General features: G+C 41.2%; 1 protein-coding gene across 1 annotated transcript; it reads left to right on the forward strand.

Annotated features, from left to right (window-relative positions):
• Nucleotides 1–755: 755 nt before the first annotated feature.
• On the forward strand, nucleotides 756–5,728 carry LOC308099335 (ADP-ribosylation factor-like protein 4D). Its single transcript, XM_080448073.1, has 3 exons — nucleotides 756–926; nucleotides 2,676–3,573; nucleotides 4,557–5,728. The coding sequence occupies exons 2-3, from the start codon at nucleotides 3,130–3,132 to the stop codon at nucleotides 4,719–4,721; spliced, it is 609 nt and encodes a 202-aa protein (XP_080304199.1). The 5' UTR covers nucleotides 756–926; nucleotides 2,676–3,129; the 3' UTR covers nucleotides 4,722–5,728.
• The last annotated feature ends 18,489 nt before the right edge of the window (nucleotides 5,729–24,217 follow it).

Raw genomic sequence — 24,217 nt, forward strand, 5'->3', positions numbered from 1 at the left:
TAGGTCATGGGGTGAAGTGTGGCCTGGCCTAGAGCAGTGTTTGTACAACATAAAGAGAGCTGTGTGAAGAAAATGACCTGATTTTTGACCCAGAACAAACACACTCCTGACACCGTAATCTTGCCTGTGAGCGTTGTTTTGCATTTTTGTCGCTGTTCAAGATGAGATCGAACAAAAAACCAAAGCATATTTGAGCTATTTCTGTCTCTGCTATGATGAAATGTAGAACATGTAGGTATAGGCCTAGTATTGTATTGAAAAATATTTATACAAATTGCATAATATATCCTTTTGTTATATCAAGGTAAATGTATAATAATCATTTTACGTAAATAAGTAAGTAAATAATTACACTACATGAAAATCATTCTAATTTAATACAATGCAACCAAGTGTAAAATCTGCCCGTACGACGCCATTGAGGACTGCCAAAATATTTTTTTGTGGTCAAAATCAACTGTAGATTTAATCAACTAAAATCTTATGATATTTAGTCGACTAAAACTAGACTAACTCTAAAAAAAATCAGATGACTAAAATATATAACTAAATGACATTTTGTTCAAAAGACTATGACTAAACTAAATCAGAATTTGCTGTCAAAATTAACACTGGTTTAGAGATGCTCTGGCTGTAGAATAGGGGCGTGGCTTAGAAGTCGTGACGTAAGGGGGCGTGGTGTGTGAGCCGAGGTTTGCCTGTGCTTTTCAAATTGTCTCCTCTCCTCCGTCCTCCTCACTCATTCTGCTATTTGCTCCCTTCAGTGAGTGAGTGATCAGCCTCACAGAGAGGGTGAACTACCGCCACAAACTGTACCAAAGCGTTCTACCAGGACTATTTCATTTACACAACTTGTTTTCTTTTTTTCGCTCACTACATACCCCGGAATAATGTTAATCCTGTTTGGACCACGGAAGCGCTGAAAGGTGAGATGCAGATCTGCTATTTTGGGGGAATTGAGTTGTGCGACTTGGTGGTGGTGTGGGGTGGGGGGTTGATCAAGGAGACTCAACACGGCGGGGCGATCATCCTCGTCTAGAAAGAACAGAGTGGAGCAATTATAACAATTAATCGCAGTCAAAAGTTCGAGATATTCTTTTAACTCAAGGAAGGCACAGTTCACACCGAGATCATGATGGTTTATTGGCCCGCATCCTGAGCTGCTTGCTGTCATTGTTTACGAACTGCAAAGGCGCAAACTAATCTGAACGCATTTTAGTTTGAGATAATAAATCAATATTCGAAAATCGATCTGCCATGTGTCTGTATATAGTCTTGTATGTTGTCGACTAGACTTCTACTAGTATCATTGACGTTAACGTTACTTGCCAAAACAAATCTCAGCAGTGTTTGTGTCCGTCTTTTTTTCCAGAATAGAGGTTGCATGATTGTTTGCTTCTAGTAGGCTACTGTACAGTGTTGCCAGATTCTGTGAGACAAACAAGAAACCAGATCTAGGAAAACAAGCCCAAAAGATACATGAGCACTTTAAACGTATACATTGGCTATTTGAATTAATGAAGATCTGCTATTTTCAAAATAATCTTCGAATTCTTTGAACATTTAGCTATATTTTACTCTAAAAATATTATAAATAATATTATTTTACTCTAATCTGGTACATGGGTCCCATGGCACAACATATGTTCAGTCCGCAGACAAATACATACACTTTTGGGGGTCCTTGCATGAAAATGTTTGAGAAACACAGGTTTCAACAACATTAGGAAACGAGCCCAAATGAGCAACTACACTTTAGAAACAAGCCCCAAAAAACGCAACCCGGCAACTACCAATATTTACAAGCAACGTTACAGAAAAACAAGCCCAAAGTCGCTTATGATAAGCAGACATGGCAACACTGGTACGGGATGCACCTAGAAACGGCTTCAACGATCTGTCCTGACCTGCATGTCACCATTGATTCACTGTCCGATTCAGGACAAAAGCGCCTTGAATGGCGTTTGAACTGAACTGTTCACCCTTGTTTTTCGACGGGCAGCTATAATCAAATTACCATTATTATGCTGTAAACAAAATGATCACAACCGTTTATTTCTTACTCAAATGTATTACTTGTTTTCTCGCCCTTTACGGGGGGATGCCATGCTATATGGTCTTCTCTGAAATGAGATTGAACTGTGGCTGCCAGTGTTGCCAGATTTTACGAGAGAAACAAGCGACCAGGTCTATGAAAAGAAGCGACTATGCTACATGAGCCCTTTAAACCTATTTAAAAAAAATATATATATATTAGAAAAATGTGGAATATATTTTTTTAACATTTCAACAACACAAATCTTCTTTGGGGTCCCTGGCATAAAATGTTTTCAGATGGGGGTCTGCAGACAAATACCGGTACATGTCCTTGACTTGAAATTTTTGAGAAGCACTGGTTTAAACAACATTAGGCCTACACCGCAAGCGCAAAATAGGTACACTTTAGAAACAAGCCCAAAATAAGCACACTTTAGAAACCGCAACCCGCAACTACCTATATTTTCAAGTAACTTTCCAGAAAAACAAGCCCAAAGTTGTTTATAATAAGCGGACATGGCAACCCTGGTGGCTGCTGCTGTCTGTGTCTGTTGCACTTCCAAGTCACAGCTCATTACTGTCTGCCAGCTCAGTGCTCTTGTTAAAATAGCTGACTAATGTTTTCCTTTTTTCGCCAGGTCTCCAGCTGCAGTCAGCGTGTCTCCCTACTGACTACTCCTCCAGCCTCAGCCTTTGAAGTGGAGGCAGAGGTGTGAATGCTCTCCACCCGAGAGACGCCCGTCCCTCCTATCATTACCTACACCGTCTCAAAATTCAGCCATTAATTTGCTGCAGACAACCCATTTAACCAGCTCCCAGAAAAAAGCAAGAAACCAAAGACCCAGAAAGGCTAATTGACCAGGTTTCAAGGTTGAAGACATACACAAACATACATTCGTCCCCTCCCTGCTTTACCGCAACATTTTACAGAACCGAGAACCTCTGCTGCCAAGAGGGAATCGGTCTATCCTGTCAAACGGCCAAAAGGGGACTTCAAAGCCATATCCTGTCAAAGGAAGGGATTTAGCTTATAAATCCTCAGGCAAGGTGATTCGGCAGCAGCTTACCAAACAGGAACAACAGTAAACAAACATGGGCAACCAGCTGACAGAAATTGCCCCCAACACGCCTTTCCTCCCCAACTTCCAGCCCTTGCATGTGGTTGTGATCGGACTGGACTCTGCAGGGAAAACCTCCCTCCTGTACAGGCTCAAGCTCACAGAGTTCGTCGAGACGATCCCCACCAAAGGCTTCAACATGGAACGGATTAAGGTGTCCATGGGCAGCTCCAAAGCCAACAGCACCACGTTCCAGGTGTGGGACGTGGGTGGCCAGGAAAAGCTGAGGCCGCTGTGGAAGTCGTACACCAGGCGGACCGACGGGCTGGTGTTCGTGGTGGACTCGGCCGAGGCAGAGCGCATGGAGGAGGCCAAGGTGGAGCTCCACCGGATCACGCGGTCAGCGGAGAACCAGGGAATCCCGGTGCTGGTTCTGGCCAACAAACAAGACCTGGACGGAGCTATGTCTGCTTTAGAGGTGAGGATTGATGAGGGTGATAGTCAGTTCATTTTTATTTAACCAAGGAGCCCACATTGGGTAGGTTAGGCAGATGATATTTAGATACTTTGTCAGTGCTGTGGGTGAGAGCTGCCGGTGGTGATTTATCAGTGATTTCTCACTGTTGGCAATTTGAAAATATGTATACAGGGAAGTCTACACTGTGGTCTATCGGGTAGGCTGTCCGCAGGGTACGCTGTGATTTATAAAGGGGAGGGGGCAGAAGTTGAACTACTGTCCATAAAAATTATGTGAGTGAAGGGGATGATTCATTTTATTTTGTGGTATTGGATCAAGGACAATTTGCCATGTCAGCATTACAGGGGAGGACCAGTGTCAGTAATACATTACATGTGACTGTTTATGGGACAAGCCATGTGGGATGTGCTGATGAAGCAACATTTATCAGCGTCATGTTTACAGGGTGCTGTCTGATTTATTGCCATCGGTGACCTTTCTTTACAGAACAACGTAGATTTTGGGGGTATCGGGTTGCAAAAGAAGCACAGTTCAGCTGTGTCAGCTATATAGAAGACATATGGGCTAGCAGTGATTTATCAAAAAGGAGTTATTTTCCTAATGCTCATTAAGAGTTATCTGGTAAAACTAAATTAAATGGTTTACAGTAAACATTTGCTAATGTAGTCGCAAAGTAATTTTAGCCTTGCCACGGTTTACAAAGACATTGACTTTGATGGTCGTGAAAATAATAACTTTAGTGGAAGTCTGTAAACTAATTGACAAATGACTGTTTGGGAACTCGCTTTAATTTGAATCTCATTGTGAGCCATTTTTGGGTGGCATTCCCAAGCCCCAAGTCATCACCAATAACCAATTAATGATCCATGTCACATTATCAAACAAAACGGGTCAAACGTATGTCCCTGTGTTTGTGAGTTCTGTGAACATATAATGTTCTGGCAACATTCCAACTAACTTCCCCCTTTTTCCTCTGTTTTCAGGTGGAAAAAGTCTTGGCGCTCCACGAGCTGAGCTCTTCCACGCTCCATCACACACAGGGATGCTCGGCGTTGGACGGCCAGGGGCTGCAGCCTGGCCTGGAGAAACTCCACGACATGATCCTCAAGAGGAAGAAGATGCTCCGACACAGCAAGAAGAAGAGATGAAGAGGATAACAAGGATGATGATTGGACGGAGGGGTTAGTGGGTTCCCCTCCCCCCCACACTTACTTGTCTCAGGGGACTAAACACCGTCCTGTTAATGACACTATTGGGGACTACGGAGGGTGACATTTTAAGCACGAAGGGTTTGTTTCAGAGGACCGTTTGTCCCTCAGACTGTACGTTTGGATGTTTCCACACAGAGTTCCAACTTAAGGCTACGTGTTCCATGCCATGGTTTTTACGTTCCACTTTGGAGCTTGGCTACTATGCTAAAGAACTTAACCTACACCCTTTCCACACTTGAATGGCCCTACTTCCTTTGGGATTGTCTCGGTATTTGACAACCTTCCTATTTCTTCTCATCGCCCCTATCCTGAAGAATGTGGTGTGACGGGGGTAGTTCCAGAAGGACGATTCAAACGCAAAGACCAGACTGCTCTGTGCAATATGTTGAAGACTGATGCACTCACTTCTATTTTGAAGGATATATGTTGTACCACTCGGTACCCTTTTTGCAACATGTAATTTGATATAACTGACTGTAGTGCCAATGTAAAACTAGGCCTGGCCCCTGAGCATTGTTCCTGTCCCTACGGCATATGGCGGTTCCTTTTACTTCGTTTTATTGTTAACACTTTGCTTTAGTTCACTGTGTTGCATGGACGTTTGCCCAAACACCTGCTTGGGAGTGTTAAGACGACCCTTTTGTTGATCAAAAGAGGACTATTGTTATAATTATTGTTATTGTTATGGGTCGCAAAAAAACACCCTGGTGTATGGTTTAGCTATAGCATTGAGATCCGAATGGAGACGTGCCATTATGACATTAATCTAAAAGTCGAAAAACCTGCCCTGTCATAACCAGGGACAAGCAGCCTCTTGACTGAGGCTGCTAGTTCTAAAGATGCAAGTTTTTGAGATTTACTTTTTGTTTTTGCTCTCACTGACTGCAGTTGTTGGGTTGATACAGTTCAGTGTTTTTTGAGGGAGGGGGGGGGGGGGGCTTAAGGTTTGCTTGGTGAAGTCGTTGTTACAAAAAGTCGTTTTTACATCCTGTACATAATGTTGTTTTTTTGTAATACTTGTATAAATGAATAAATTATTGAAGAACTTTTGCATTATCCTGTTGTGTCAATTGTCACGTTGCCTTTTCAGAAGCAACATGTCTTAACAGAAAGGATTTGAAGAGACCTCATTGTCGCAATACACAAGGGTCTCTGAGGGAGAAGAAAATGATGATTGGCTGTATATCCACAGTTGCCATACACTGTCCTTGAAGTTATCCATGCCATACAGAGAGCTATGACAAATTCTCTGAAAATGCACACAGGGTTTCGGTATGAGCTGAAGTTGCATGATTCACACTAGCAGGCTGAGCTACTTAAGAGTAACTGATAGGACATGTGTAGTAGCCCATATACAGTATTTCATCACAGGTTGTGTATCAAATTCAGTTTCACACAGGCATTCACTCAAATTACAATGACTACAAATCATTTCATCAGTGTAGGGTAGAATAGTTCACACTCTGTCCTCTATTCCTGTATTTCCCAAACCTTTTAGCTTGAGACCCAAAACAGAAATTTGGTGTCTCCCCGGGACCCAAACATACCAAAATTGAATACAAATGAACCACATAAGCCCTATTTAATAGTGAAAATAGCCGATCTACAAGCTCACGTGTTGCAATGCAACTTGTTTTTTTTAATTCATGGCACTTTTTTTATTTAGATTTTTTTGGAGAAATTTGTTTTAATTTAAAAAGGAATAGGAAATGTAGGATTTTAAAAGGGGATATTAACCCTCATTTATACAGCTGTATATATAATATTAATGGGTCCCGGCCCACTGCTCTACTCTTTCACTCACCACCTCTCTCATACAATACAGAGTATCAAGGGCCTCCTTCACATTACTTCCCCTTTTGAGGTGGCTTTGCCCTGAAGTGTCAATCCATGAACAGTCCTTTGGAGCGACAAAGAAGAGCTGTCATTGTGAATATCAGTTTTCATGTCACGAGAAGCGGAGGTCAACATGCACACGTGAACGTTGATTCCAAAGAAATTTGATACCAAAAACCATTTACAAGTCCCATAGAAGTCTCATATTTCCTGTGTTTTTATTGTGATCACACTCCGCAGGCATCAATCTGGATGAGGGTTTCTGTGCCAGTAGGTCATGACCAAAAGGTAGATTCTCACTGGGTCACAGACTAAACACCCTGGATGGCGGAATACATCAAGTATAGTGGAAGTAAACTGTATATCCGGACACCCGATGTACTATGAATTCATAGTACATCGGGTGATCCGGAACCACTTTATTCTTTTAAATAAACTGTTGATTCATATCAGCAAAATTGTATTCTATTACTGGCACCAATTGATTTGGATTTTATCTAGAGTGCCTCGCCTCAAATACATATTCCCTTGAATGATATATATACCCACTACCTATTCCAATGCACATGAAACACTTTCAAGTTAACATAATCCTAGCCAAGGATAGCCTTGGTAGAAAACTGACAGAGAGCCAAATTTGGAAAACTGAATCCGTAGGCCGCAGTGGAGTACAGCCAACGTAACCAGGCCTCCTGCCTGCTCTCTATAGTAATTACTCATCCAGTAGTGGTAGTCATCAGGGCATATTGTTCTATTCTGTGCACTCTAGCCAATCTAGGGTTCTATGTAGTAGTTTGGAGGATTTATGGTTAGAATGTAAAAATAAAAATCCCAGAGACCTGGTGCTTTCATGAATATTTTAAAGGAGATTTGAAAGGAAGGCTGTGGCCAGAGAACACTTCAAACAGACATTTTTATCATAGGAAACACAGACACACAGACACACAGACACACAGACACACACACACACACACACACACACACACACACACACACACACACACACACACACACACACACACACACACACACACACACACACACACACACACACACACACACACACACACACACACACACACACACACACACACACACACACACACACACACACACACACACACTGTATGCTTGCTTGTAAAAATCAATAACAGTGGCTGAATTTTTAATGCTGGAACAATCCTGCCATATATTACACAGTATTGTTGCACGTACAGGAGCATACATTATTTCCATTGTAGGCTTTTGGACTACAAGCTCAATATACTATATATATATATATATATATATATATATATGGTGTATGGTATATTACTATATTTTCATCTCTTTCATCTCTTATCTCTCTGTTTGATGAGCCAGAATTATAATGAAGAATAATAAGTGTGGTAAAAAACAACTAAACCAGTTGTTCTCAACCCTTTCTGGGCTTTGGACCACTAGCACATTTCAAACAATCATCAAGCACCACACCACCCCACCACAACAATAAAAAAAAATACATGCATATATTTTTCATGAATACAGAAAAAAATTGTAACAGCTGATCTACAAGTTCACACACGTTGCAGCACAGCACAACTGGTAGAGAAACAGTAAACTAAACCAATGCCCCAAATCCTTCTCCCCATAACCAAATACCTTGTATTCCTTGACCTCACATGTACACAGGAAACAAGGAATTTGACTCTGTGGACTCATCCACGTCACAATACCAGCTGGCTATTATATGCAGGTCTGGCCCTCAGGTATCAAGGAGCCTCAGAGGAATCTGATCTGCCAACCAATACTGCCCCTGCCCCCAACAGCTTAACTCAGGCTGCTTTCTGATACCAAATCTACACACCCAAACCCCCCTACGCTTAACCTCCACTGATACCAGTAACAGTCGGCTACTCGTCTGTGAGACCCCCGCCCGGCCGGGGGGCCAACCACAGTGACGTAAGCAACTTGGTAACTGGTCACACTAGATAGTGAAGTCAGGTTTTACACAATCAGCTTAAGGCCAGACAGAGAAGACATTTTATTTTTTAAATGTTGCAAAAACATGTATTTATTTATCTATCTGTCTATTTATTTATTTACTTACATTTTAGACATTTCACTCCATACTAAGCAGGGAGGATTGAAGTAGTTCAGCTTGGACAGCGTGAACATGTCCAGGAAACAGACCGCTCTGCCTCCTGAAGACAGGATTGGAATTCCACCCTTGCCTGTGGAATCCAAACTATTTCCCAGTGCCTCACCACCCCCAACCACCTATTCTCCTGGCAGCCTAATCCATTGAGCTATATATATACAATATACTGTAGCTATGTCAGTATTGGCAAATCCCTCAATAAAATTCCAACTATTCCTAGCGCCATAGTCAGACATAAGAACGTTTAGTCCGAATCAGATCCCATCCCCCCACCAGCTAGCTCATATTATGGCAGTGGCCTTATCACTCCCACCATAAACCATATGTTAAATCCTCCAGCCTTATCCCCAATTATACCAACAGCCATATGTTAAAGGTGTCGTTCCTGCTAGCGAGGACAATAGCGTCCTCTTGGGACAGAATCTCAACCTATAATCTAACTGATGGCGATGGCCAGCATGATAAATGGCTATGCCACCTATTGAACCACTTCATTCAAAGCCTCAGTGGTAGCACCATTCCCTAGATAGAAGCATAATATTTCTACCACTGAGGGGAGTTCAATAACTGTTGTATGTATAGATTGGCACTCTTTTCTCTACGAAGAATTATCTTCAAGTCCCTGAATGCACGTGGGCAACCACATACACACACACACACACACACACACACACACACACACACACACACACACACACACACACACACACACACACACACACACACACACACACACACAGGAGGAGTGGGATGGAGAGTTTGTCTACCTCTCTCCTGCCACATTCAAGAGTGAAGAGTCTAACTTCACCTCAACAGTAACAGTAACAATGAAGCCAACCCCCCTCTGTTTTAATCACTAGCCTTGCCCTCCTCGTGCACACTTCCACTGATAGTCAATCCAATTAGGCTGATTGGAGCCCGGACCCCCCCCCCCAGCTGTCTGCCAGTAGGTAAGCAGCAGGATTAGTTATTTAGTCAGCAGTATTGGCTGTAACCCCCCCTCGCCAATCCCCTAGCACGAAGAAAGGAAAGGAGTGTTTAGCAGTCGTCTTCGATTTACTTATGTCTGATTTGATCACGGCTGTTTCTGCTGTGTCAATGTTAAAAAGTCCACTGTCTCCTTCACACGCTCCATTAGTTCTGTCTGCCTGTCTGCCATGTCCCTCGATTTGTCTACTTGTGTCTCTGTGTGTAAACGATGTTTTAGAGAGAAAAGAGGTTCAAAGCAAACAATCAATGGAAGATCCTCCTAAACAGCAGAACTGTAGGTTACTCTGTGATTCATCAAAAAACTACTTAAGATTAGAATAACAATGTATGTAAACTTCAAAAGTAATGAGAAAGCTACCCAATTACAGTAACGAGACTACTTGTCTTGTAATTAGTTACTTTAGACCCTTGCATCCGTCTCACTGAAATAGCGTCTGGCACGTTCTGGCCATCTCTATTCATCTTCCTTTGTGTCTCGCGGTCTTCATGTCTATGTTTGTCTTGCTCATTCACACTGAATATTATGTATATTCAGTCTAATTTCTACCTTGCTATTTGTGTCTCAGTCAATATGTGCCCGTGCTGGCAATTTATGTTAACCTATTTCTCAGCAATGTAGCAAAACACAGTCTCTGTTGTTGTCTCTGTCTGTCTGTCTGTCTGTCTGTCTGTCTGTCTTTCTCTCTGTATCTGTCAAACAAATGTGTATTTTCTATATTTGCCTTTCAGTCTGTCTCTGTCATAATCTCTGTCTCTTTGTTAATCTGTCAATCTCAAATGTCTGACTCTAGAGGTTTCTCTCTCACTGTCTCTTTGGATATGTTTCACATTATTGTCTATGTAATTGTGCCTCTGTCTCTTCAGCTGTAGAGCTGTAGAGCTGTCTTATATTAGCTGTGGTTAAGCACCATCTTCCTCTACAATTACAGCAGGATAACTATACCGGGGGATTAAGAATAATAACTATCCAGTATATACATTTCCTCTCTCTGCCTGTGGCTATTTTGATCAGATTTCACTGGTATCTCTACAACAACAGTACACAGACTGTAAATGAATTCTGGACAAAATGTCAGATCATGTCAGACCAATGTTTAACAATAAAAATGTTTCTTAGATCGGAGTCCTAGAGATGCAAATCTCCTCAGGGTCCGTGCCCTGATGCATATCAAATTTGGGTCTGTGGACTTTGAACGGGCCTTGAGAGAATCACTGGCGTACTTTATAAATCTGAAGTAACTGATTCTCAAGCTGGCATTAGTTTGAAAATCTATACTTATTTTTACAAATGAGACTGCATATTGGGCATCTCTCTCTCTCTCTCTCTCTCTCTCTCTCTCTCTCTCTCTCTCTCTCTCTCTCTCTCTCTTGCTCCCTCTCCCTCCTCTCCCCCCCCCCCCCCCCCAGATTTCAGTATAAATTTGACAAGGTGACAAGCAGATAAGTGCATTAGTTATTTGAGTTGTAGGAATAAAGCAACATTTATAAAAATAATTCTGAGGAATCTACTCAATCTAGCTAACAGTCAAATGATTTGTGGACATAACCCTCCATCATATCAGTAGAATACATTTCTTCCCATACCGGGAGTTGAACCCGGGCCACCTGGGTGAAAACCGTAAAAGCATTATTTTTGTGCGTGTCTTTACTATTTATCATTTTGTATTGCAAATGTAATACAAAATGCAAAAAAATTGAAAAATGAATTTATTCTTATATATTGTGCAATACATGTAACAATAAAGATACCTAGACCTTGGTTTGGTAAACTAAGGTTTTATGTTTAACTCATGAACATACAGTACATTATTTTAGTCATTGTGTGACAATATAGTGTAAGGTTTAAGCACTCTGTAGACCTGATTCTCCGCTTTATGTAAGAATTATCTTCAGTCAAATGATATATGGACACACCCCTCCTCTCATCCAACATGATGACACTAGTCATATCGTATTAACTGAATAAAATTACTTCCCATACCGGGAGTTGAACCCGGGCCGCCTGGGTGAAAACCAGGAATCCTGACCGCTAGACCAGTGTCTATCAACCTTTTTTTGTGCCAAGGCACACCTGGCATAGCCAAAAAAATCCCAGGGGCACACCTAGATTAACGGTATATATATATATATATATATATAATTATATATATATATATATATAGTATATCTATATAATATATGGGGGAGAAAAAAAGCAAATGCAACAAATATTTCTGTTTTTGCATTATTCAGACATGCAAACTTGTTGCTTTTCAGCTTCCACTAGCCGTTTTGAATCCAAATAGGGCAATAGCTGTGACACCTGACCCGAAAAAAAAACAGCATTTTGTCACCCTTTTCACCTCGGGGCTGTTTGCATGCCTGATTATTATTATTGTTTCAAAACAAAAATAATGATATGTTTTTCAAACCTTCTTCAAACGGCGCGGCACACCTCAGCAGTAGCCCCGGCCCAAAATTGGGGACGTTTGCCAGGGTTGATATACACTGCGCTAGACCATATGGGACTATTAAAGTTGTTTCTCTCTGATTATTTCTTTTTCTCTCTCTGAACCAATTTAGCATTGATCTCTCTCTCTCTCTCTCTCTCTCTCTCTCTCTCTCTCTCTCTCTCTCTCTCTCTCTCGTCTCTCTCTGTCGCTCTCTCTCTCTCTCTCTCACTCTCTCTCTCTCTCTCTCTCTCTCTCTCTCTCTCTCTCTCTCTCTCTCTCTCTCAGTGGTGGACAGTAACAGAGTAAATGTACTTGAGTACTGTACAGATTCTGAGGATCCGTACTTTACTTGAGTATTAGATTCTTTTGATTCTTATTACTCTTACTTGAGTACATTTCCAAGAAAAATATTTTACTTTTACTCGAGTACATTTCTAGGAAGGCTGTAAAGTACTGAGTACTTTTAAGCCCACTCCACATCCACACCAATGATTCGCCATGCAACTCCTTGTAACATGGAACTACTTGCAACTACTTGTCTTGCAACCATTTCCCCCAATGGCAGTTGCAAGGAGTTGCATTGGTGCGGTTGACCTTAAAACGGTTTTGTGTTGCAAGGAGTTGCGACTAATTGGCCTTGGCGCCTTGGTGCGGTTTGGCAGGTTGGCTGTTTTCTTGTCTTCCCTAAGAATGCAATTGGCCTAACTTCTGCTCTCACACTGGCCGCGTTTTCTGTCTTCCCCTCCACTCGCCGCTCTTTGTTACATCTTGTATGGGTGTATAGGAGTAGAAGTATTTAGTTCTGGTTCCTCAGTCATTTCTATGTTTTATATGGTGTTTCTGCAGGCTTTGTATAACGTAGTGGTTCTACAAGCACATCAGTGCATGCAGTGCTGTGCTGGTTTCCAGTGCCGAGTTACAGTACTTCTCTGAAACAAGAGTTACAAGGTCCTATAAATTCCATTGGTGAAAACATTACAGCAATTCATTGATCTAAAAATTAAGAAATTTACTTTTACTTTTACTTGTACTTTAAGTATTTTTCAAAGCATGTACTTTGGAATACTAGTAAGTATATTTAAAAGCAATGACGTTTTTACTCTTACTTGAGTAACATTTGACTGAGCTACTTTTACTTATAGTGGAGTAAATTTGACCAAGGAGTTTCTGTACTCTTACTCAAGTACTGGGGTCGAGTATTTCGTCCACTCTCGACTTCACTCTCGTCTCCTACTACCACACACATTTCACCTACATTTCCCATCCTTCAGAGTAGAGTGGAAGCAGAGCTGTAATTGTAGAGGGTGGCGTGCGTGGTTTCTTCTGATGTGTATGTACGTGACTATCTCTCTGCCCAGCCGGCCTTGCCCGTTCTAAAGGGAGTCTCCCACTTCACACCCCATTTCAGAGATGAGAATAGGCCTTCCAAAATAGAGCAGGCCGCTTCTGAAATAGAATGTTACAGCATTCCACGCAGTTCTGCCTCTAGGATGCCAACTGTAAACCAAACCTCTGAATGTGTGTAGATTTCAAAGTATGTAGTCATAAAATTAATATATAAATCATATAAATGACAAAAGAGGGTATGCATAACGGGGTGAGATAAGTTGGTGAGATGTAACCAAAAACTTTATTTAACAGGCCTTTTATCAATCCATGCTGATAATGCATGATGGGTTACAAAAAATAAGAATGGTACACAAAACAAACAAACATAAAAATGAGAAGACAAAACATTAACATAGTAATTGTCTCTCTGTGGTCTCCTAGTCTCACTGGCTCCAGAAGCAACCCCTCCGCAGTGAGAGACCACTGCACTGAATAATAACATGTTCTTGTTCAACTTGCTCACTCAATGTAAAGGTTAAAGAAAGGAGACGAGGGAGTCTGTCAGGGAAGGATTTGGTGACCTCAGAGACCTGTCACTCATGTGACACTGTGTTCTTAACTATGTGAGACATGTCAGTGCTCTTCAACTATGTGCTGCCCTGTAGCATTCTCTTCTAATGAGACCATGCATGGAATGCCTGAATGAGACATTTGGTGTTTGCGGTTACTCTTTTGAGAATATATCAATGTAGTGTTGTTGTTTTTTTTAATACATTTTAATTGATTTTCTTTTTAAGGGTTGGATAGATTTCTTACAAAAATTCATAAATATGTTGTTAATTAAGCTTTGTTTAGTAGCACATTTATAGATAAAAGTCTCTCACCTCGAAACATATCAAACAAACAAAGAGGGACAACCTTCACACACAAAAATGTATACATTGTTACTCTCTCATGCCCGCTCCATAACTCTGTAGCATTTGCATACAGCACACTTATGTAAAGCAGGACACTACTAGCTATAATCAGTAACTTATTTGGCCATTCTAATCTCAACAGTGATTCACATTACAGCGTATTGTCAGGTATGTTAAAAGTATGTGTACTTTCACCAATGTTGATATTTCAATTAGTCATCCTTCAATAGACAAAATGATAAATTTAGCTGGCTGGGTGGATGGATGGATACTTATGGTACATGGATAGTTTATTCTATCATGTTGTGTTGTCAATGTCAAATAATCTAGTGGTTAGGATTCCTGGTTTTCACCCAGGCGGACTGGGTTCCACTTCTGTGGAAGGGTTTATTTAGTCAATGAAACTGGACAGTTCACAACAACGTTGCTATTTTCAAAATAAATTGTTGAGGTTTATTGCAGTTGGAGAAGAAATTACTCCTACCCATCCCGCATGCTGATGGGTAGGAGATTGTTGAAGATATTTAACCACTTAAACCCTATACTTTACGACTGAGGTCCCCAAGGGGCCTTACCTTTTTTCTTCTACACCACCAAATCTCTTTGTTGGAAATAGGTGATCTAGCTATTTACGCCGAACGTTCACCCCCCAGAAGAGAGAGAGAGAGAGATCAGATGCTACGAGTTGGTTCAGAGGTTGAATTGGTGAACCATTCGGGACCAGTTTCCAGCCAGGCCTGGAAAGTGTGCATTGTAGCCTACTGTATCTTCCTGGAAGGGTAGTTGGACTAATTTGAGCTGTTAGTGTTTTTCTCCGTGGTGTGGGTATGGCAAGAGATCTGCTGAATCCATATTCTGAATGTTATTTGTCCAGTAATAATCCACCAGCAATTCCTTTTCCTTCCCTGCAAACGGTGTTACCAACATTAGAACCACCATTTAATCATGCAAACATGAGTGTGTTGAAGAGACTTAAAGGTCAATAGCGAGACAGATAACTGTAGAGCAAAAGAGAGAGAGAGAGAGAGGAGAGAGAGAGAGAGAGAGAGAGAGAGAGAGAGAAGAGAGAGAGAGAGAGAGAGAGAGAGAGAGAGAGAGAGAGAGAGGAGAGAGAGAGAGAGAGAGAGAGAGAGAGATAGATATCAATGCTATGAGTTGGTTCAGAGAGAGAGAAAGAAATAATCAGAGAGAAACATCTTTAATAGTCCCATATGGTCTAGCGGTCAGGATTCCTGGTTTTCACCCAGGTGGCCTGGGTTCAACTCCCGGTATGGGAAGTAATTTTATTCAGTTAATACGATATGACTAGTGTCATCATGTTGGATGAGAGGAGGGGTGTGTCCATACATCATTTGACTGTTACTTGAAGATAATTCTTACATAAAGCGGAGAATCAGGTCTACAGAGTGCTTAAACCTTACACTATATTGTCACACATTGACTAAAATAATGTACTGTATGTTCATGAGTTAAACATAAAAACCTTAGTTTACCAAACCAAGGTCTAGGTATCTTTATTGTTACATGTTTTGCACAAATATATAAGAATAAATTCATTTTGCTATTTTAAAATGATAATAGTAAACAAAAACACGTGCAAAAGTTGTCTTTTACAATCCCATATGGTCTAGCGGTCAGGATTCCTGGTTTTCACCCAGGTGGCCCGGGTTCGACTCCCGGTATGGGAAGAAATGTATTCTACTGATATGATAGACTGGTGACTTCAACTTGGACGAAAGGAGTGTTGTGTCCACAAATCATTTGACTGTTATGTATAGATTCCTCAGAATTCTATTTTTTTTATAAATGTTGATTTCATTCCTACAACACAAATGACTAATGCACTATCTGCTTATCCCCTTGTCAAATTCATACTGAAATCGGGGGGGGAGCGGGGGGGGGGGGGGGGGGACATGCCACTATTGCGAAAAAGAAACACAAGCTTCTGTTGCATAGAACCAGAAGATCCCTATCAGATAACAAGAAGTTGGTGCAACGGCTCTCCTATAATCTACTGTACCCATTCTCTCTCCCCCATTGTCTTCCACTCCCAGTGGATCCACAGCCAGCGTGTCAGGACAGAAAGTGGAGAGGAGCCAACGTCAGCAGCTGACGTCAAGGGCTGTTCCACCAAACGCCTCCCATGTCTCCACACCCACCTATGTAAAGAACAGAAGTTAAATACCACAGCGCTGGAAACAGGACCATCCGGATGTACTGTAATGTGCCTCAAGGCATCGCAGCGCAAAATGTAACACTATGTGACCTGTGTGCATGGGAAAATATTGCTAAGACCAATCATGGCGTCTCTTTCAAAGACAGGAACTTGGTTCATTTAGTTTTTGTGTCCATAGTCACCCCTGGACTACTGCAGTCCTTGTTTACTTGTCCAGCTCCTGTGACTTGACTGCATGCTGCAGGTGATGCTAAATTCTGCTCAGGGAATGACCCTGTGGCCTCTCTGTCACTGGCTCCCAGTGAATTCTGGGCTCAGTTTTCAAGATCCTTGTACTTACATGCAAAGTATTGCACAGAGGCTCCTGAATGTGTCAGTGAGCTATGACATTCCTAGATTCTCTAACCATTGTAACTCAACTCATTCCACAGTTTAGGATGTCATTAAACAGGTTCTGTGTTGCTGTAGCCTCTAGGCCAGTCTAAAGGGACAGTTTCCTTCTTTTATATCACATCATCTGAATCAGTTACCATCTTTAAACAGCTGCTTTGGACCAATTATCTCTTCTGACCATGCTGTAAAGGAGGCGGAAGTGCCTGCAATTCTGCCCTATAGACATAATGTGAGATAAGAGACTTCAATCTGCTGTCAAACATTGTACTGTTCCTGTGCACCAGTCGCTAAGACAAAGTAAAGATACCAGGCATACAAGCAGGCTTCAAATCTGTGGGTCATCCCATTGGATTTCAGCTGTACATACCGTAACCACTTTTTAAAATGTTTTACCTTTATATATGTTCTTGGAAATACATTGAGGGCAGGACCCTCAAACAGAATCATCATATATTGAAATAAGAACAGAGTTGTGTACTGTAAACGCAAGGCAAAAGAACAGAGTACATAAACTATGTACTATGTACTGTTTTAAATTTAAACCCTAGTTGACCGGATTCCCATAGGTTCCCACAGGAGCCCCCCCCCCCCCCTCCTGTTTTCGGTCTACACTAAATATCTTCGCTGAGAATAAGGCCTCTCCAAGTTTTGCACACACACTGAAATGGCATTGAAGGTAATGTTTGGAAACTAATAGCATTTTCTTCTTTGATCGTTCAACCTGTTGAATCCATAATTTGTTTTTGCTGATACTGGCTCCAACCTCCTGTCAGCGCTTGTTAGCAATGTTAGGACAATTAAACTAATATCTCTAATATAGCAGGCAAGTTACATTCATTCTTTCGTTCTTTCTTTCTTAGTACTGTAACCCATGGTAACAGAGTCACCACCACCAACAACAGCAGTAGCATAGAAAGCCCTCAGACTGTGACTCTCTTCCCACAGCATCTGTCTGTCTGCTTATTCCACAGCAAACACCTGGATCCTCTCTCCACACAAGCACACACACAGCACGTACGCACATGCACAAACACACACTACACAACACACACACACACACACACACAGCACACCACACACACACACACACACACACACACACACACACACACACACACACACACACACACACACACACACACACAGCACACACACACACACACTTAATTAATTTCAGAGTTCAATTCAGTTCAAATGTTTACTCTTACAGAATGAGATATTCGGTTTGCAGACAGGGATTATCTTGGAATAAATTATAATAAATGCAAGAGATTGGAGACAATAGGTTAAAATCCAATCATATCATCTGGTAGAGTTAGGTTTCCTGTTCCATACGAACACAATACAGTCCTCAGTGTCCTCAAAGGATTTTACTGTGTAGAGGACCTGTCCTTAGTTCTTAAAGGGATATTTCACTTTTAAACATGTTTGGGGTCATTTCAACATCTACTCAGGATTCTGTGAGCACCCCAGACAGTTTCTGAGTTTGCTTGATTCAGTATTTAGATATTTGATATTCATTTCATCAGACACAACCTAAAAAACAATTCTAACTTAAAACTCAATTATAACCATGATAGATCCAATGAATAAATAAAATAAAATAAATGAAAAAAGGAATTGAAAAACCACAACCCCCTCACGTATTAGAAGGACAATATCAGTCACCAGAACCAAGAACGGGTGTTTTCGATTAATCTATCATGGTAAAAAAAATCGAATAAAATGAATATCAAATGTCTAAATACTGAATCAAGCAACTTAAAAACTGGGGGGGCTCATAAAAGCCTGAGTAGACATTAAAATGACCCCAAACATGTTTGAAAGTAGAAATATCCCTTTAAACTTTAAGGATTTCCATTAGGAAGGCCACCCGACAAGCCCTTTTGTTTTTTTTGGCCTTTCCGACCCATCATGTTTTGAGTTTTGTATCCACCAAGCTGAAGGCGTGGTCTGAGACTATGTTTTGCCCCCTGTCCGTCCACCCGTCCGTGTGTGTGTGTCCAGCCGTCCGTCCGTCTGTGAACAGCTAATCTCCGGCACCGATCGATGTGAAATTGTGCACACACTCCCTGGATGCCAGAGCAGAACCATTAAAAAAAAAAAATTACTCCTACAGATTTTGTCAAAACATTATCACACATTACACACATTATCTCTATAGTCATGTAACCAACACGGATCTGTCCGAATGTTCATATTCCATCCTGCATGGCTAAGATTGGCATCTAAAGTTTGCAGGAGTGGCTTGTTTTGAACAAATTGCCTCCAAATCATGAACGCAGTGTTCGATTGCCATGACACTTTGCACACACATTCCCACTAGGCCAAGGAAGAAATCCCACCCTTTTCACATTGTCCTGTTATAGTGCCACCAGCAGACCCATTTTTGCAAAACACACACACATTTTTTTATATTAATCCTACAGATTTTGTCCAAACATCACGCAAATCGGTATACATTATCTCTATAGTCATATATATGATCAAGACAGATCTGTCAGATTTTTTATATTCCATCCTGATCGGCTTAGATTGGCATCTAAAGTACTTCGCTTTTAACAAAATGCCTCAAATCATGAATGCAGCGTCAGATTGCTGTGAAAGGCCTGTGAAAGGCCGAGGAAGAAATGCCACCCATTTCACATTGGCCTATTATAGCGCCACCAGGAGACCAATTTTTGCAAAACATTGCAAAAGCATAGTATTTATTTCCAAACCATCTCTCTCTCTCTCTCTCTCTCTCTCTCTCTCTCTCTCTCTCTCTCTCTCTCTCTCTCTCTCCCTCTCCCTCTCTCTCTCTCTCCCTCTCTCCCTCTCTCTCTCTTAGCTGTGTCTTTCTCTGTCACTTAAGCCCCCTTTCCATTGCAGCTTAAGCACCACACTGTCCAGTACAGTCCAGAACCACACCGCACCGCTTCAAAATGTCTTGCGTTTCCATTGCACAAAAGTCCCCACTCGCAAAATCCCCACCCTCCCCTCCCCTCCCGAAGGAAATCAACGCCCCTTTCTTTAACACACCAACTTAGCCTCAGGCTACAGGGTTAGCCTAAATGCTAGCGTGCTTCCTCAGAGCTAGTTTGGCTCTTAAGTTATTATTTGGCCATGTTCACCCTGACTTTAATCTTCGCTATTGTTGGGAAGACCTGTGTGGTGTCTAAACACGTTGCCATCACTTATATAAAAAACATTATTAGCGTGTCGCACATTCATTGTTGCCAGGTTTAGCAGAAAAAAATAAGCAATCAGGTCTATGAAAACAATCCCAAAAGAAGCGACTATCTACGGCTATTTGAAAATAGCAGATCTACAAACTCACAACGCGTAGCGATGCGACGCATTGTGAGTGTGTGCATCTGCTATTTAAAAAAAATATATATATATATAATGTTGACAAATACATATTAATTTGGGGGTCCTTGACATGAAAATGTTTAAGAACCACTGGTTTCAACAACATATGGAAACAAGCCCCAAATAATCAACTACATTTTAGAAACAAGCAGTGGTGGAAAAAGTACTCAAATGTTTTACTTATGTAAAAGTATCAATACTGCAATGTAGAAGCACTCTACAAGTGAAAGTCTGGAATTACTTGAGTAAAAGTACAAAAACTATTGGTATCAAAATGTACTTAAGGTACCAAAAGTAAGTACTAACATATTTGAAAATAGCAGATCTACAATGATGCGATGCGTTGTGAGCTTGTAGATCGGCTATTTTCAAATAGCCTAGGTATAAAATAGGGCTTAAGTGGTTAATGTATGTTTTATAATGTAATCATTTATATCTGAAAAGTAACTAGTAAATAGTAACTAATACGTTTTCAGATAATTGTAGTGGAGTAAAAGTACTACCAATATTTACAAGCAACTTTACAGAAAAATAAGCCCAATGTCGCTTATAATAAGTGGACATGGCAACACTGCTACCGTAGTGTTTACATTTTACAGAGACCTGAGTGGACAGACACAGCTGTGAGCCGACCAATCAGTGGCAGTCACAGCTTTAGCCCCGCTTAGCCCAGCTCAGACCTACCCAAGACTGGGTACTTTTTAGGCACCAGTTTAGTACCACTTACACACCACTCTACCCACTTCATTGTAGTGGAAACCGTCGCTGTGGTGGGCGGTGTGGGGTGGGGCTAGGTAAGTCCATGTATATGGAAAGCCGCCTTTAGAAATGTTCCCTGTTCCAGTCAGAAGACACCTCGGAAATACTGTCCTGAACATTCCGTAACATCACCATGACAACAGCTAATTGGATTAATTGAGGTAGTTAGGCTTGTGGTGGACAGAGGAGAGGAGGGGCGGAGAAGAGGTGTTGAGAGGAAAGTAGAGTAACATAGCTGACTTCTGGAAGTATTAGCGAAACAGCACATTGTTGTAACTTATAGTGTGTGAGACAATAACACTGAAGCTGTGCCAAAACTGTTCCACCAAACCAAGGCTTGATGGACCCACAAAGGTTTAGGATGTGACTGAGCAACAAACAACACAGGAGCACAAGGGAGAAGGGATGAAAACAGCATCTCTTTGTTCAAAGTGTTTTTTGAGACTTAACAACGATGTTTGTGTTTGTTGAATTTCATTGCGTTACGACTCCTGAACCGAAACACTAATAACATGCTGTCAGATACATAAATTACAGTTTATTTCAATTTAATTTAGCATCAGAGACATTAATGATGGGGGAAAGGAAATACTTGAAGGCACAGTAAAATCCAGAGTGAATGCATAACAGAGTGTACTTACTTTCCCTGTTGTGATGACACAACAATAATAAACATTCGTGGAGGGCAGAACATCAGGCTGAGGAGTGTTTACAGTCACTGATCTCTGACTCTGATCTGTTTCTCTAAAAAAACAACACCATGTTATCTCAAGTTTCTTATCTTCAAGTTGACCGCTCTGTCTTTCTCTATCTCTGCGCATGTCTCTCTTCTCTATCTTTTCTATTCCCCCGCCCTTGTGTCATCTCCCTTTCTCTTTCTCCATGTCTCTCTCTCTTTGCTCCCCCCTCTCTCTCCAGGACTCTCTTTTCTTCCCCACTTTCTGCTTTACTATGGTCTTCATTTTGGCCATTCCTCTCCCTTGTGTATGCACACTCTCTCTCTCTCTCTATCTTTCTCCCTCTCTTTGCCCTCAGGAGATACACTTACGACACCGGCATGTAATGATTATCAACAAATAAGATTAGGGAGAAATAGAGGGAAGGGCAGTGAAGAGGAGGGGTCAAGGGGTGAGAGTGAATGTTATCTAACTGGTCAAATAGGGACTAGGATGGAGAGAGGAGAGAGAACTGGGCATTTACCAGTATTAACAAGAATGCACTCACTATAGTGCAGAACTCAAGGAAGAAAGGTTTCTTATTCATTGGGACCATGAATGTGCAGAGCAAATTGCAAGGCAATCCAACCATTACTTTTCCAATGTTGGTCACAGATAGAACTAGAGATAACGTGTATGTATGTTTGCACTCTTCAAAATCCAAGCAGAGTCTACAGAGACATTATATAGAGGTGACAGAGCACTCTAGCAGTTTAGGGAAAACTTGAAAAAAAGATGGCAGCACTAACAACTGACAGCTGACAACATAAGATGATGTTGTCAGCTCATATTGAATGTAGTTACTGTCATTGTTTCTTGAGGCGATGGAGGGCGATTGCACACAAGCATTGGTAAGTGAAAAAGGCCCGTTGGAACAACACATACAGTACTCCTTCTATACAAATTGCCAGTGTTCGTATTTTTTTTTGCTGTTTTTTTTTTAATGATATTCGAACTGTGGTGCCACTATATATGTATATGAATTGAATACCAAGGCCCTCATTGGAAACAAGTCCGCAAGGACTTTTATGAACGGACCTGTTAGACAAAGTATTTTAAATGTAACTGTGCTGTTTTACATTTTTTTTGCCTAATAAAATATTCAATCAATCAAAAAACAATTAACTGCCTAATTCTGGGTAAGATGGAGAGAATGAAGTGAATCAACTTCTATAAAGGAGCATGAAACTCTATGGTCAATTTTGTAGTTTGTTTTCCTGCACAGAATAAAAACTACAGAAGGATAAAAAGATGACAGGCTAGTTAGCCATGCAGCTGCAGCTAATACAATAATGAGATTACATGTAGTTAGTTTTAGGTGTGCCAGAGCCATGGTTGTGCCAATGTGCAAAGTTAGACAGCAGTTAACAGTATTGTGAATGCTTGCCCACATGGCACACCTTTTAATTTGATTGGCTGTGTGTGTTGCTTACATCACAGTGTCCAAGATCTGCTTTATGCAGCCTGCCATGTTTTACCCTTATGTAGTTTTTAACCTGAACCGGAAAACAAGCCACAAAGTCAGCATATGGTTTCATACCCATGGGTCAGTCTTTGGGTCTTTAAGTCCAATTACAATATATAGTTTTTTATTGGCGATAGAATGCACATGATACCTCTATTTCTATCTACTAATGGATTATACATTATGCATACCTGAACAGCCCAGAGGGCCAGGTTGTATATTAGTTAAGTCTTTAGTATATAATATATTGTTATTTAATTAGTGTTACCCTACTACTTATTCAAAACAGGCGCTAACATGGAACCCGCAAGGCAAGAGGAAGAGAGGAAGGCCTAGAGCCACCTGGAGAAGAACCACAGAGCAGGAGATGAAGGCGCAAGGGCTGTCATGGCAACAACTGGAGCGGAAGGCACAAGACCGAAGGGGATGGAGGAGTTTCATCAATGGCATATGTTCCTCAGGGAATTTAAAGGCCTAGTAAGTACTACTTATTCCATACTTATTGAAGTTTCATACTAAGAAAAAAAATATGTTCTCTTAATCTGTATGTTAAATGTGTATCTCAAATGTTCATGTAGTGTACCTGTTTTACTTTACGTGAGTTCTGTACGTTCTTTCTCGTCTTTCCATTATAAGTTTTCAGTTGTGCCCGAAGACAAGGTAACTTTTGCCTCCCCTGGCTCCAGCATCGCTAGTCTGCACTCACTCAGTCTCACTAGAGCTGTTCCATGTGTTTACACATATGAGGTTCCCTCCAAAAAAGTCCCTTTTCCCATGAACACGTGTGCGTCGTTGTCAGGACAACGCACAGAGCGTTGTCACGTAAACCAGGAAGTAGCACACAGATAGTTGTATAGTTTTTTTTTTACACTTTATTTTCTATATATCAACAACATGACCGATCCGAATCAAATCCCTACCACCGA

The sequence above is a fragment of the Gymnoscopelus braueri genome (genome assembly GCF_963280865.1).
Source record: "Gymnoscopelus braueri genome assembly, chromosome: 13".
NCBI lineage: Eukaryota > Metazoa > Chordata > Actinopteri > Myctophiformes > Myctophidae > Gymnoscopelus > Gymnoscopelus braueri.

Bases quoted from the DNA above. Each gene is read 5' to 3' on its own strand.
- LOC308099335 (XM_080448073.1), top strand. From the start codon at position 3,130: ATGGGCAACCAGCTGACAGAAATTGCCCCCAACACGCCTTTCCTCCCC. The intron at 3,574-4,556 runs GTGAGGATTGAT...CTCTGTTTTCAG, and splicing joins GAGCTATGTCTGCTTTAGAG to GTGGAAAAAGTCTTGGCGCT.